This window comes from Emydura macquarii, unplaced genomic scaffold, assembly GCF_026122565.2.
Source record: "Emydura macquarii macquarii isolate MOO-44397 ecotype Brisbane River unplaced genomic scaffold, CSIRO-AGI_Emac_v2 contig_2184, whole genome shotgun sequence".
NCBI classification, from domain to species: Eukaryota; Metazoa; Chordata; order Testudines; family Chelidae; genus Emydura; species Emydura macquarii.
Window position 1 is genome coordinate 447,629 of NW_027132321.1, and position 14,639 is coordinate 462,267.

General features: G+C 43.2%; 1 protein-coding gene across 4 annotated transcripts in view; it reads left to right on the forward strand.

Moving 5' to 3' along the window:
- CSDE1 (cold shock domain containing E1) overlaps positions 1 to 14,639 on the forward strand; it is a 47,017-nt gene that overhangs the window by 25,012 nt on the left and 7,366 nt on the right. For all 4 annotated transcript variants that reach the window (XM_067558737.1, XM_067558734.1, XM_067558736.1 and 1 more), the window contains 5 exons: positions 2,636 to 2,811; positions 3,645 to 3,757; positions 4,781 to 4,900; positions 5,016 to 5,194; positions 13,483 to 13,646. In XM_067558737.1, coding sequence (XP_067414838.1) covers positions 2,636 to 2,811; positions 3,645 to 3,757; positions 4,781 to 4,900; positions 5,016 to 5,194; positions 13,483 to 13,646 — 752 coding nt within the window. The remainder of the gene's footprint in view (positions 1 to 2,635; positions 2,812 to 3,644; positions 3,758 to 4,780; positions 4,901 to 5,015; positions 5,195 to 13,482; positions 13,647 to 14,639) is intronic.

Consider the following 14,639-nt stretch of genomic DNA (forward strand, 5'->3'; position numbering starts at 1 on the left):
TCAAGGATCTGAATGTTGAAGGAGGATTGGAATTAGTGTCTGTAACTTTTAAGTTACGTTTTGGAAGTTTGCGTCCCAAGCAAGGGGGAAAAATGTATAGGAATAGCTTGCAGAACAAACTGGATGAAAAAGCATTTCAAACAGGTTATTAAAGAGCAGAATGGATAGATCAGCAAGGAAAGCTATTTCTTGGGGGCCTTAAAGTATAGGGGAAAAGTGAGAACTGCCAAAAGCCAAGCAGATTTGGACTTTGCAAAGGAAATTAAAACATAGTAAAAGATTCTTTAGCCAGATCATATTTTTAAAAAATGGGATTGCTAAACACTAAGAATGTTATGAAGATTGATCTAGTTATGGACCTTGCCTCGGTTTTTAACAAGGGTAATGAGGAGCATAGGGCAGTGGCAGGGTGATTAATGGCGAATAAGGATATGGAAGTAGAAATTACCATGTCTGAGGTGGAAGCCAAATTCAAACACTTATTGAGACCAAATCAGCAGACCTGGATCATCTCCGTCCAGGAGTATTAAAGGAACTGGCATGTGAAATTTGCAAGACCGGTAGCAACGATTTTTAACAATCTGTAAACTCAGGGATCATTCCCCCAATGATTGGAGAATTGCAAATATAGTACCTATATTTTAAAAAGTGATCCTGGAACCCATTAGTTTGAGCTCTGTTGTATGCAAGGTCATAGAACAAATTTTGAAAGGATAATTGAAGACCTAGAGGTAAGCTGTAATTAGGATAAAATACAACATGGTTTTACAAAGATCATCCTTGATCTTTCTTTGATAACTGATTTTTCTAGGAAAAGGTCTAACCTATCTGCATTTCAGTAAAGCATTTGATAGAATTCAACATGGGATATTATTAGTCCCATTGGAGAAGATGGGGGTTAATGCAATAATCGAAAGGTAGGTAAGGAACTGGTGAAAGGAGAGACTACAACAGGTTATGATGAAAGGTGAATTGCCAGGCTGGAAGGAGGTTATTAGTGGAGTTCCTCAAGAATTGGTCTTGGGACTAATCTTTAACATTTTAATGAATGACTTAAGCACAAAAAGTTGGAGTGCATTATTAATTTGCAGTTGACACAAAGTTGGAAATTATTGCTAATACAGAAGAGTATTGGAATATCATACAAGAAATTTTGGACAACTTTGAGAACAGGAATAATAGAAATGGGATGAAATTTAATAGTGGAAAGTTGCAGGGTCATACATCCTCAGCACAAGTTCCTGTTTGTTCTGAAGTGCATCAGTTGGAAGCAACAGAGGAGGAGAAAGACCTGGGGGAATTGGCCAATCACAGGATGACTGAGCCACGAATGTGATGTTGCTGTGAAAAAGGCTTATGCAGACCTAGGATGCATAAGATGAAGTATTTCCAATAGAGATAGGGGAATGTCATTATCATTATACAAGGCACTGGTGAGACCTCACCTGGTATACTGTGCAATTCAGATCTTTGGTATTCAAGAAAGATTAATTCAAACTGGAACAGGTGCAGAAAAGGGCTACTAGTATGAACAGAAGGATTGAAGAACCAACCTTACATGAGGAGACTAAGTAGTTCGTCTCATTTAGCCTAACAAAACAAAGGATGAGGGGAAATGTGATTGTTCTCTCTAAATACACTGGAAGGATAAACACCAGGGAGGGAGAGGAGTTATTTAAGTTCAGGGCTAATGTTGGCACAAGATGAAATGGATGTAAATTGGCCATCAGTAAGTTTAGGCTTGAAATTAGCCAAAGGATTCTAACAATCAGGAGTGGAGTTTAGGAACAGCCTTCTAAGGTGAGTAGTGGGAGCAAAAAAACAATTTTGTTTTAAGGCTGAGATTGATAAGTTGGAGGGGATGGTGTGATTGCCTAAAATGGCATATGGCTCATCCGTGACAGAAATCTTTACTAAAAGCAAACGGCTCAAGATGGGACATGAGATCGGGAGAGCTGTGAGTTACTACAGAGAATTCTTTCTCTGGTGGGTTTTACCCACATGCTTAGGATCTAACTGATTGCCATATCTGGTGCCAGGAAGGAATTTTTCTTCAAAGTCAGATTGGTAGAGGCCCAGGGTAGGATGGGGGCCGGGGTTGCCTTTTTCTGCAGTGTGGGTCACTTGCTGATTTGAAGTAGAGTAAATGTTGAATTTTCTGCAACTTGAAATCTTTATATCAGGATTCGAGGACTTCAGTATCTCAGCCCAAGGTTATGGACCCACTGCAGAAGTGGGTGGTTAAGGTTCTGTGGCCTGCAATATATAGGTCATCTTAGATGAGCTTTCTGGTTCCTTCTGGCCTGAGTAATACATACCTATTGCTGATAAAATTAAACCATCTTATGCATAAAGTAGTCACTGCTGGCAATGCATAGGAAATGTCTCAAGCCTCCTGATGTCTTGTTTAAGCAACGTCCATATTGCAGATCTGTATAAGAAGATGAAACTGCAGAAGTTTGATAAATCTGTACATTTGTATATAACCTCACCTTGTTTAGGTGAAAGCCGTGGGTGCAGTAATACTACTTTCCCCCTCTTATTCCCACGAGTGCAGACATTTTATTAACTCTTCTAATAACATAAATATGAAACCTACTGGTTCTGTATTTTGACTAGCCTCCCTCTCTAACAGGTTGAGTTCAGTGTTTGTGAAGTGAAGAGAACAGGTTCGCAGACAGCAGTTTCTGTCAGAATGCTTGGTCGCAACTACAACTCCAAGAGACTTGTGGGGTATGTGGCAACCCTGAAAGATAACTTTGGATTTATTGAAACAGCCAATCATGATAAGGAGATCTTTTTCCATTACAGGTGAGTGACTCTCCCTTTTATATTGCTGAGTGTTAATTTGTTTTCTACGCTTCATTTGCATAAGTTCAAGTATCTGAGAAACTGTTCTCATTAACCACTTCTACAGGGCTGCTGCAGGCTTTGCTGTTTAATATCCTGTTTCTTAAGTATTCAGAGACTATACCCTAGACTAGTAACATAACTACAGCTAGAGGATTGTACATTTGCAGAGCTTCATTGGTGGTGGCTTATGCAGGTTGAGACTCCAGGCACAAAGGTATGCTTTCAATATTCTGTGAGAGGACTTCCCTTAGTACTAATGGGGATGAGACAGACGCGTTTTCTGACTCCTCTTAAGTGCCTACTAGCAGGGTGAAGATATACTCTGGAAAGCATATGTGATGGTAAGGAAACAATATCCTAAATCAGTTAAGTTTCCCCAGCAGAGAACTCGGGAATTGATCAGAGATGCAGTCTTGACTTTTAACTTTTGAAAGAGAAATAAGTAGCTTGGACATAACTTTGCTTAAAGTTGATTTATCCATGCCCTGGACTTGGATACTGACAGTGAGCTGCTTCATGGGAAGCATAATTAATTTCACTCTGCTCCAATAGCCGCATGGATTACTGTAGACTTTTTGTATGAAGAGGGGATAAGTGGCTATTGGGTAGACTTAAATAATCTCTAAACACTGAGCAAAATGCTTGCATCCAAACTGGAAGCTCTTGTAATAGTGAAAATGGAAAGCCAGCTGAAGTGTAAAAGTTCTGTCCCTTCCACTTTGTTGCTGGATGAGTGGCTTTGTTGATGAGCATGTAACTAAAGCAGAATGTGCATAACTTCTCCCATGCAGTGAATTCTCTGGTGACGTTGATAGCCTGGAACTTGGGGACATGGTGGAGTACAGCTTGTCAAAAGGCAAAGGAAATAAAGTCAGTGCGGAGAAGGTGAATAAAACACATGCAGGTAAACTATGTTTAATAACTTCTCCCTTAGCCAAAGGGCATGTGTCGTTTTGGAGGCAGTTTTGGGTTCGGCTAGCAGTGGCCTGCTTGGAACTCTAGTTTCAAGTACAGAGCTGGAACACGATCACAGAAACGGTGATGGTGTACAGTAGACCAGAATTGGGCTGGTCACTTTAGGATTTCTGACAGACTGCTCCACTCTTTCTAGGAAGAACCTTTTGAGAGCTGCTCACAGTATTAGGTGGGGAAAGGGCTAATCAAGCAAGAATAGTCTGCACGCAACTAGAGATAGTGGCCCTTATCTGATTCCTGCTTCTAGACTATGCTGCCTGAGTTGTATCATGATTGGATTACTTTTGTCTGCCAAGTACTGACAGTGTGCTTGTGACTGTACAAGATAAGTATTGACAACACATGCTATGAAAACCTTAGTCTAGGAGGGCTATAGAAAGTTTATATACAATGTGAAACCCTGAGGAAAGAGTCACTTGGGAAACTTACCTCATAATCTGTCAATTCTGTTAATTTGTTTGGCGTCTGACTCCTAACAAAAGTAGGTGTCTCAGAAGAATTTGAGGAAAGGGTTGTTGCCCTGGTAGCTAGGGAGTGGGAAGGAATTCAGTGCATAGAGGATAGGAAGATGGATAAATGATGAGCAAGGAATAGAAGATCAGGGTGGAAAGAACATAGGGCTGAGAAGTCATGGTTGTGTTAAGCAGAAGGAAAAATGTGCTTTACAAAAGAGCCTTTACTCCTGACATACTTTCTAAACACATGCAAATCCAGTGTCCCAGATTTGACTCTTGGATTGCTATCCAGTTTCCAGAAGCTTCTGGGTTCTTAATTAACACTTGCCCACTGCCTTATGGATTCTATGTCTCTGGTATTGTAGCAGAATACATAAACTGTGCCGTATTACCAAGTGGCCCCAATCAGGGGCAAGGATCTCATTGGGCTAGGCAGTATAGAGTCAACCAAAGTTCTGCTCCAAATTATGTACAGTGTACTGTCTCTTGTTTTATAGTGAATGGTGCCACTGAAGAAGCTGATCCAACTGTCTACACGGGTAAAGTAATTCGTCCTCTGCGGAGTGTAGATCCCACACAGACTGAATACCAGGGAATGATTGAGGTCATGGAGGATGGTAAGCAGAAACAAACCTTACCCAGCTCTTCCCTGCTACAGAAACACATCAAAATACTTCCTCATGAAGGAACAGAAATAGATGTTAATCTGTGTTTTATTTCCCTCTCTATTAGGGGAGATGAAAGGAGAGGTCTATCCATTTGGAATTGTGGGGATGGCAAACAAGGGTGATTGCCTGCAAAAGGGGGAGACAGTCAAGTTCCAGCTCTGTGTCCTTGGTCAGAATGGACAGACAATGGCTTGTAACATTACGCCTTTCCGCAGAGCCACTGTGGAATGTGTGAAAGATCAGGTTAGTGGATTCTTCCCTTGAGACAAGATATCAGTCATAGAAATGCAGGGCTGGGTGGTCCTTGAGGTCATTAAGTCCAGCCCTTGCAGAGGGGCATGACTAAGTAAACCTAGATTGTCCCTAACAGATATTTGTCCTACTTACTCTTAAACCTCCAATAATGGGAATTTCACAATCTCCCTTGGAAGCCTATTCCAGAACTTTGCTACTCCTATTTTTGTATTAGGAAAGACTTCCTAACTGTTATATGTGTAACCATCAAATGGAAATCTGGTTCTAACTTGTGTAGATCTGAAATACTGGGACTTAACTCTTATTTTCCTTCAAAATTCAACAGAGAACAAAAGTTGCTGTATATCCCATGTGCCCACTTAAGGTCCCCTGTGCCCAGGAGTCATGGACGCTTGCATTGTTCAGCTTCAGTAGGCTGGTGACAGTTCTCTAAAAAGGGCCATGTTTTGGAGTTTAATGTACGCACCTTACACACCCACATCATGTATCATTTGAAAGCTTATTTTGGGTACATTTTAGATGAGGTATGACATGGAGTTGTCAAGTGGTACCATCGTTTCACCTCACCTACCGGCTTATGGCATCTAAAATGACTTGCTTTGTGAACAGTTCCAGAAACACTCCAATATGATGGATTGCAGTTTACTATTTACGTTAATTTCAACCCCTTAATGGCGTGTTTGCGACCAAATAATGGTGTATTAAAAGATTTTTATTGGTTTTGCAAGGGGGATGTATTTTTTTTTCCAGAAAGGAAGTTTAGCATATGGAAAAAATGGCAAATAGTATACTGCAAACTGTTGACAACATGAACTGTTTGCACATCACACATTCTTAATTATCAGAGTATCAGACAAGTGATTATATTTTCAGTTTAAGTTTGCTGATCAGATCAGTCTCACAATGAAGACTGCATCAGTAGCCATAGGTTGTGTGTTCATAGTGTGTACTATGTAGTGAGTAGATATAAATATACATAAATTCCTAATGTAGTGCTTCTCAGTTTGTAAGCTTTTGTACATACAACATAGCTTCTCGTCTGCCTGGTAGAAGGTTTTAATTTGTCATTCTTTGAGTACTTGCTCATGTCCATTCCCAATTAGGTGTGTGTGTGCCACATATATCAGTGCTAGAAACTTTCCCTAGTAGTACCCGTAGGGCTGGCTTTAGTGCCCTCTGCAGCGGAGCACATATATGCCCCTATATCGGGCACAGCTGGCCCCGTCCCCCTCAGTTCCTTCTTACTGCCTGTGACGGTGCTGAAACATTCCCTTGCTCCTGCAAGTCATTCATCAAACCTGATGGTTTACTTATTACAAGTGTACGTAGTTAATCTTTACTGTTAAGTGTTAATTTTAGTTTTAGTTATATTTGATCCAGGGGCAAGGCATTCCCCAGTCCCTAGGTTTTAAGCCCTGCACTTAATATTAAAAAGTCCATGCCATTGAATGACCTGTGCCAGAACTGCCTGAAGTGCCTCTGGGAAGCTCACATGTGGGAAAAGAGTAAAATCTGTAAATGGTTTCTGTTCTCGGACTAAAAAGGACCAGGACATCAGACTCAGCCATCCTAATGGAATCGATCAGGCCAGCATTGGAACCAAGGTTGGACTTGGTGCAGAGTACTTCAGCATTGTCTTCCTGGCACCGTTCAACATCTCTGGTGCCAAAGAAGCAGCTGAAGAAGGCCCACGTCAATTGGGGATGTTCGCCAGCACCGGTCGGATTAGAAGTGCATGGGGACTTAAGTGAGACTCGCATTGGGCCGCTCCTCCTTGCAGGCCCTGGCAGGATCGCTGCCTGTGTGGGCAAGCTCCCTACCTAACCTGCTGCCGACTCCAGGGAGTGGCAAGAGTACTCTGCACCCTGCACCACTATGCCTGAAGTGTTCTTGGTGATGAAGGACCTCACGGCAATCCCAGTGCTGCCAACACTCGGAAGGGAGGCCCCCACACCAAGAGCCAGCTGGTCTCTCGGGGGCGCTTTTCAAGGGGAAATCCTGCCTTAAGGCCGCTGCAGCATTCCCCATCATCAAGGTGCCACTCCAGAGAACAAGTGGTCATCGGACCTGTGATGCCAGTTCCAGGTACTGCACCACAAAAGGTCAGGATCCAGTCTCCGGATGCTAGACTCCGGTCCCCAGAGCAACAGCACGGTTCCCTGGAACACCATTGATTTCCCCCAGATCTTTGCAGCAATCCATGGACTCCTGGCGTGGATCTCCAGAGTCCTGGCGCTGCTTGCTAAGTCCTTATAGAAAACCTAAGGACAAGACTCAGTCATGGGATACCTGGCACTCAAGCTCCCAGCACCAGTGCTCACAGTGCAATGCAGAGGGGCGGGCGGTGGGGGTGCCCTCATGGCCGCCCAGAAGTGGCTCCTGTGATTTGGAAGAAGAGGACATGACCGTTCTGAAAGGACAGTCCTTGGGCCAGATGGCCTATTTCCCCATGAAGCCGCCAATGGGGGCATGGTCTCAAGGTCAATGGCCTGATCCGTGGCAGTTTTAGAACTCATGGGGGTTCCCCCAGATTGGCCCCACGGGCTCGCTCACTCACTCACTGGGACCTTGGTGCTGTGATCCTCTGTAGCTGAGGGTACGGTACCGAACCTGGATTTGGAGTCTGTCCAAGAAGGGACACCCACAAACAGCCTGGCAGGTGCTACTCTTACCAGGGGAGGAGGACCCTGACCCCCCTCCCCCGCCCAGCTACCTCCTTCCTCTTTTGCCTGATGAGGCGGTAGCAGGACCCTCCACCACTGCCCTGTTAGATGACTTCAGGGCCTGCCAAAAACTGCTGAAGCATGTGGCAACAACTTGAGATTCAAGGTGAAGGAGCTTAGGCAACCAGTGGATGAACTACTTGGCATTCCGGCAACAGCAGCTCCATCCAAGATGGCTCTCCCAGTGCACGAGGGCATGGTGAAACTGGCCACGGCCCTGTGGCAGACCCTCGGCTCCTTGCCCCCCCCAAGTCTAAACGGGTGGAAAAGTATTATGTGCCTGCCAACAGGTTTGAATATCTTTTCACCAACCCCACCCCACCCCAGATTCTTTGGTGATCATGGCTGCCAATGAGTGAGACAGGCAAGGCCAGATGAGTTCCACACCAAAAAATAGAGGCCAAAAAGCTTGATTTCCTCCTCTTCCTCATCTCTGCAGGAGTGGAGGATGCGCTGAAGGCCATGCTTTCCACCGCAAGGCATGCGAAACACAAGGCAACCATTGCTTGTGCATGCCATGTGTGAAATGGAAGGTTGCAATGTAAAAATCACTCATTTTCAAGCGAACGGAAGCACTGAATCACAATCCCTACCTCTTCCACAGGTTGGTTTGATTGTACCAGCCATGGTGAGTTAAGGGGCTTGTGCCTCCCGTTTTGGGAAATCTCTGGATCACAGAATGTGTTGTGATGAAGGCTCCCGTTCCCCCACCAACATGATCAGGGAACATCCTTCAGCCTCCTTAAATTGTTTTGTGATCGAGGCAGGAGAGAACAGTTAGCACCCATTCCCAAATCCCTGCTATCCAGAACAACCTCATGGTAGGTAAACTGTGGTTGAGGGACCCAGAAACAATGCTGGGTGGGAGATCACATGCACTGTTTTTGGTATGTAAACCGGTGTGTATTGTAAAATTGCACCATCTACCCTAGCTTACTCTGTGTTACACTACTTTCCTGAGAGTGATTCAGGTGGAAAGGGAGCAGTTGCTGCAAGCGTCTGGGTACGGACCTGGTTCTTATGCTACCATGCTGTATTCACAATGATGCCAGACAATTTAACAGTGGAGTGGTGTGGGAAAGTGTCCCATCGTGGTGGAAGAAATAAGGTTGCCCTCCCAAGAAACCTTCTTCAAAGGATTGCAGAGTACCTCTATGAACGTTTCCTGGAGAGATCCATGGAGAATTCTCGGGCCATCCCTGTGCACATAAACAGTCTTTTCCGGGGACAACCCTCTATATAGCTGGAGCACCTATAGGGAAGCCCATCCTCACTATTCCTCTAATGTTTTTCATATTAAAAGGAACACATCAGAGGATGTAACCCCAACGTTGCAATTGAAATTCCATAGTCACTAGAGGTGCCTTCTCCAACATCTTGGTCATCCAAGATGCTGTCCTGTGTCTGCCTGGGCTGCTCTGCGGTTAAAAACAGCTTCTGGCTGTCAGGGAGAATGAGTACCACACTCGCCTGCCCCGCTGTTCTCCTCTTCCTCCATCCTCATCCACAGTCTCGTGATCATTGGCCCTGGACTCATTCCCCAGAAGTATCAATACTGCGTCAGGGCAGTGGTCATGTTGCCACCGAGAATCACATGCAGCTCATTGTGGAAGTGGCATGTCTTTGGTGATGAACCAGAACAACTGTTTGCCTCCCTTGTCTTTTGATACACCTGCCTAAGTTCTTTGATTTTTTTTTTTTTAATTCTTCTGAGTGTCCCTGTTGTGCTCCTTCTCCAATATGCCCCGTAATATCTTTTCATAGATATTGTTTCTTCTGCTAGATCAAAGCTGTGCCCGAACACTCCCCAGAGACTGAGAACCAACACCTCAGGTCTTCTCCATACTGGAGCCTGTTTGAAGCATTCCGTCACTATGATCAGTTGTGCTAGCGAGCTCTCTCCATGCTAACCAAACAGGAAATGGGAATTCAAAATTTCCTGGGGCTTGACCAGGGGAGGGGCTTTTTCCTGTGCACATTGCCACAGTGCAGTAGAGGGTTTTTTTTGTTTGTTTTTAAATGTCTAGAGTGGTCACGGAGCATTGTAAGACACCTCCCGGAGGCCAATGATGTTGATTTACGCAACGCTTCGCCTACATTGCCTCTCATTCGACCCATCCACATGGATTTTAGCGCTATGTCTCTCGTGGAGGTGGATTTATTGAGTCAATGTTTCTGGCAAGTTACGTCGGCAGAACGGACCTGGCAGTGGAGATGCATACATTATGTGGTTGATGGAAGGCAGCTTCTGTTGACCTAAATTCAGTGTAGATCAGTCCTTAATCACATCCAGAGGTGCTTAGCAACATATCTACTGGATTGCATGTAACATCAGATTTACCACAGTCTATACTGAAAATACCAGATGTCAAAGAAGAAATGGAGAGATTTGTGAGAGGTGCACTTGATTCTGATGGGACACATTGCTTCTTCAGCCCAGTCAATAAATCCGTCATTAAAACACTTTGTTGGCATGTCCAAGACCACCAAATTGAAGTCTGGCAAGGGAGGGAGAATCACAGCAGCTATCAATCCAGAAGTGTGTTTTCTGCAGAACCTTGTCCTTGATGCAGAAATAATGTTTCAGTGACCATTGTTCTTAGTCGTCCAGTAGGACCTATGCCCCTGTTCCTCTTCGATGCTTGGTCTACATTACTGACTTATGTCAGTATAACTACATCATTGCTCAGGGGGTGTGAATTTTCCACACCCCTCAGTGATGTAGTTATACCGTCCTAACACCCAATGTAGGGCTTCTTCCATTGAGATAGCGACTGCCTCTTGTGGAGGTGGAGTATGTATGCTGATGGGAGAAGAACATTTATCTGTGTCCTACCTATCTATAGTGTCTTCACTAAATGCTACAGTGGCACAGCTGTACTGATGCAGTGCTGTAAGTGTAGACAAGCTCTTAAAAGGTCAGACAAAGCTGAATTAAGGCATCGGGTGGAAGCTCAAACTGAAAGAATCCATGACGTAAGAGCATGCAACAAAAAAAACTACCGTATATAATCAGAGATGCCATGGCTGTCGTACAAATGATGACTGAATTGGCTTTTGAGTACTTGAGGCAGGTCCTAAAAAGATTTGACAATTCTGTAATCAAAATCTTTGACAGATAGGACAACAGTAACTCTGGGAAAACTGCAGAAAGACAGCAGTGGACAGGATCTAAGACTGGATGCAACAAATACCAGGTGATTGCTTTGTGCCTCCATAGAAAGTTTCTAAATGTGGCATCCAGCAAGTAGTCACTAGTAAAAATTTCTGACTGCATGGTTCAAAATGCATCTTAATGTAGGAGCACACCCATCACAAACGCTGGAGGCTTTTCAAATTATGAATTAGCAAAGTCCATCAGCAATAGAGGTGTTGAAGCACACCATTTGTACAGTCCTCAAGAGAAAGCAGACATATGGATGCTTCTGCCTTTTGAATGTGCCAATATGTCTTTTGGGTATCTGTGTCAAAGGGGCCATAGTAATTAGGTCACCTGATACAGATATTTTTTGTTCTTGTTCACTATTTTCAATCCACGTTACCTATTTGTTCCATTTTTGGAAACAGTCACCATTACCAGCACAACTGGTAAGTGTCACTTGATACCTGTGCATGCAATTTGTGATGCACTCACTCCTGACTTCTGCAACATACTTTCTACTGTGCCATCCCTATTTGCTGGAGGCAAGAATCTTTTTAATGTGGCCAAAACAAATGGAACTTACCACGTCAGAGATCTTGCCAAATTGGGGGCACAAGGCACAATTTCTGCAGCATGGAGGTTGGTCACAGTGCTGTGTAATCAGGGTGAGAGAAGAGTAGCCGAACAGAGATGTGGGTTGCTTGCACCTTAGTGTGTCCATCAAAAAAGACCAGTCATGGGCCAGCCTCCCACTATTTGGACAGTTCAGAAGAGTTTGTTAAAAGATTTGAATGTCTTCACACCTAGGTAAACCAGATAATGGATTGCCATTGCGACATGGGTAGGGAAAATGTGGAGGATGATCTACTTGCTGTGTTCTTCAAGGGACCAATGGCATCTGAGCTTCTGCAAGACCTTATTTGTGCAGTGAATCATACTGGTTTAGGCACAATCAACTACCTGTAGTCAGAACTGTGTACATTCTAAGGCACTGAAGACACTGGTAACCCATGTGCACTTGATGGATAGCTAGAAATGTTACCAGTGCTATTACACTTCAGTGATACTTGTACAAACTTAATTGGCTGTTTTAGCATTTAGTCTGTTTTGTTGCTTTGAGGTCACAAAGAATCTGATATTATAAACTTGAAATAATACTTGGCATTAATTTCTGTTAGTTGAACTACTAACATGTCAAAGTGGTCTTTGTTAATGGTGTCGTTGTGCTTGCCCATTTCCATGGTAACAGCACCACTTGACAGCCCCATGTCACATTTAACCTTGGAAATAAGCTTTCAAATGGTGTATGATGTGCAAGTATGTAGAAGAGGATACATTGTCAACCAAATGGGTGGTGCCTTTTACTCTCCTACAGTGAGTCTGATTCCTCTACTAAAGAACCACAGCTGCATTCTTGCCCATATACCATTAATCATCTCAGAATCCCTTGATCTCTAGCCATGGACCTTGCACAGTGGCGATAATGCTGTATCCAGAAGTTCCCAGAGGGGCAATGTTGGGGATTTACTTTCCGAAGATGATAGTTTGGAATTAACCTGCCTTTTTGGGGGGTGAATATAGGAATTACCATACCAGATCAGAACGATGTTAGCATCCTGTAGAACAGTGGCCAGAGAAGAGTAAAACCCACAGTAGATAAACCTGTTTTGCCTATGGGAGAAGTTTTTGTTCCTAATGTCAAGTAGTCCGAAGTATGAGGACTGATACCCCTTCAGTTTTCATCATGGCTAATGTCTCTGCCAGTAGATGATTCATATAAATGTCTAATCTTTCCTTGAATTCCCCTAAACTCTCTAAATACCTTGTGGCAGTAAGTTCTACAGTCTGTTTGGGAAGGGATGAGTGAGCTGGAAGCGAAGGGATGAAAAATGTTGCTACCTTAATGGGTGTTCACTTCTTGCACTGAATAAATAGGGAGCATCTGATGGTTTTCTGCCACCTGTTGTGTACACTTATTCTCAGAAGAGAGATGAATGTCATACCTCCTGCTTCCTTTTGTTGTTTGCTTTCCTGGGATCCCTTCTGTTATAGAACTTCTGGGATGGAGCATCTGCAGTTTAACTCAGCATTCCACATAAAGGTGTTCCCACACAGAAAGATGATATCCATATTAGACCAAGATTTGAAAAATGAATACGTAAAGGTTGAGCTTCTAGGGCCATATTTAGGCTCATAAGTGAACTGATTTTCAGGAGTACTGTGAGCAGAGCTTTTTGGTTTAATAGGTGTCTAAATATGGATTTAGAAGCCTGATGTTAGGCATCCATTTTTGAAAACCTTGTCCACGCTTTCTATCCCTTTAATACGACATATAAACTACGTGGCGTTGAAATATAATAATGTCCATTTGAAATAACATGAATTAACTAAATTGCATTGCTGTTTTTCAGTTTGGTTTCATTAACTATGAAGTGGGTGACAGCAAAAAGCTCTTTTTTCATGTGAAAGAAGTCCAGGATGGTGTAGAGTTGCAGGCTGGGGATGAAGTAGAGTTTTCGGTGATCCTGAATCAGCGCACAGGGAAATGCAGTGCCTGTAATGTATGGCGTGTCTGGTGAGGAATTGGGATTACCTGGTTTAATTAGGAACAACTAAAATAATTTGTTGCATGGGGGGAAGAAAGCAGTTTTGAGAGTGGGAAAGTGAGTCATTTTACATGCACATTAAGGTCTGTCTTTGTGTTAACTGGCATGTTAAGTAAATTGGGGGCGGGGGAGCTGCTTCCTATATTATCAAACCTATTGTATAACTCCTGTTCTTAATAGCCACTATATGGACAGCAGCATTCATGTCCATTATTGAAAGGGTTAGTATTGTATTTGACAAAGAGAAACATGGATGTGTACAGGTAAGCCAAGTAAAAGAATGAAATTTGAAGTCAAGATTTAATAGAATGGACCACAAGGTTCTGTGAAGTATGAGACAAGGTGGATGAGAGAATATCTTTTATTGGACCAACTTCTGCTGGTGAGAGAGGTCAGCTCTCAAGCTTATACAGTTTGTCTCTCCAACAGAAGTTGGTCCAATAAAAGACCAACTTGTCTCAGAATATTAAAAACACCAACACAGCTACAACACCGCATACAAAATATGCGAAATGTATGGCAGTTCAACAAGGGTTGGCGTTGAAGCTTATGACTAGCATTTTACTGATAAACAAAAAAATTTCATTTTGGCTTTGCTTTACATTTTAGAGGCCGCACATGAGTTATAAACCTCTTTCCACTCATTCTTTACTGGTAGACATTGAACTGCAGGAAAATGTGGCAGGAAGCCAACTTTTATTTTGGGTTCTTCAGAAAACTAAGTGTTACGCACTGAGGGAGCATTTGAAAACTTTGCTGTATTGAGGGAGAAATCACCTTGAAGCAAGTATAGAACAGGGAGAGAAGGAAGTCTGCACAGGGCAGAAAAGCATAAGTGCACAAATCAAGATAGACTCGTAGACATTGTTTGAATAAATTACTTGGATTTTTGAATTGCTGACCATTAATATGTCAGTTTTACTTTAAAATGCCTTTTGCAGTAGCAGCTAGGCACAAAAAAC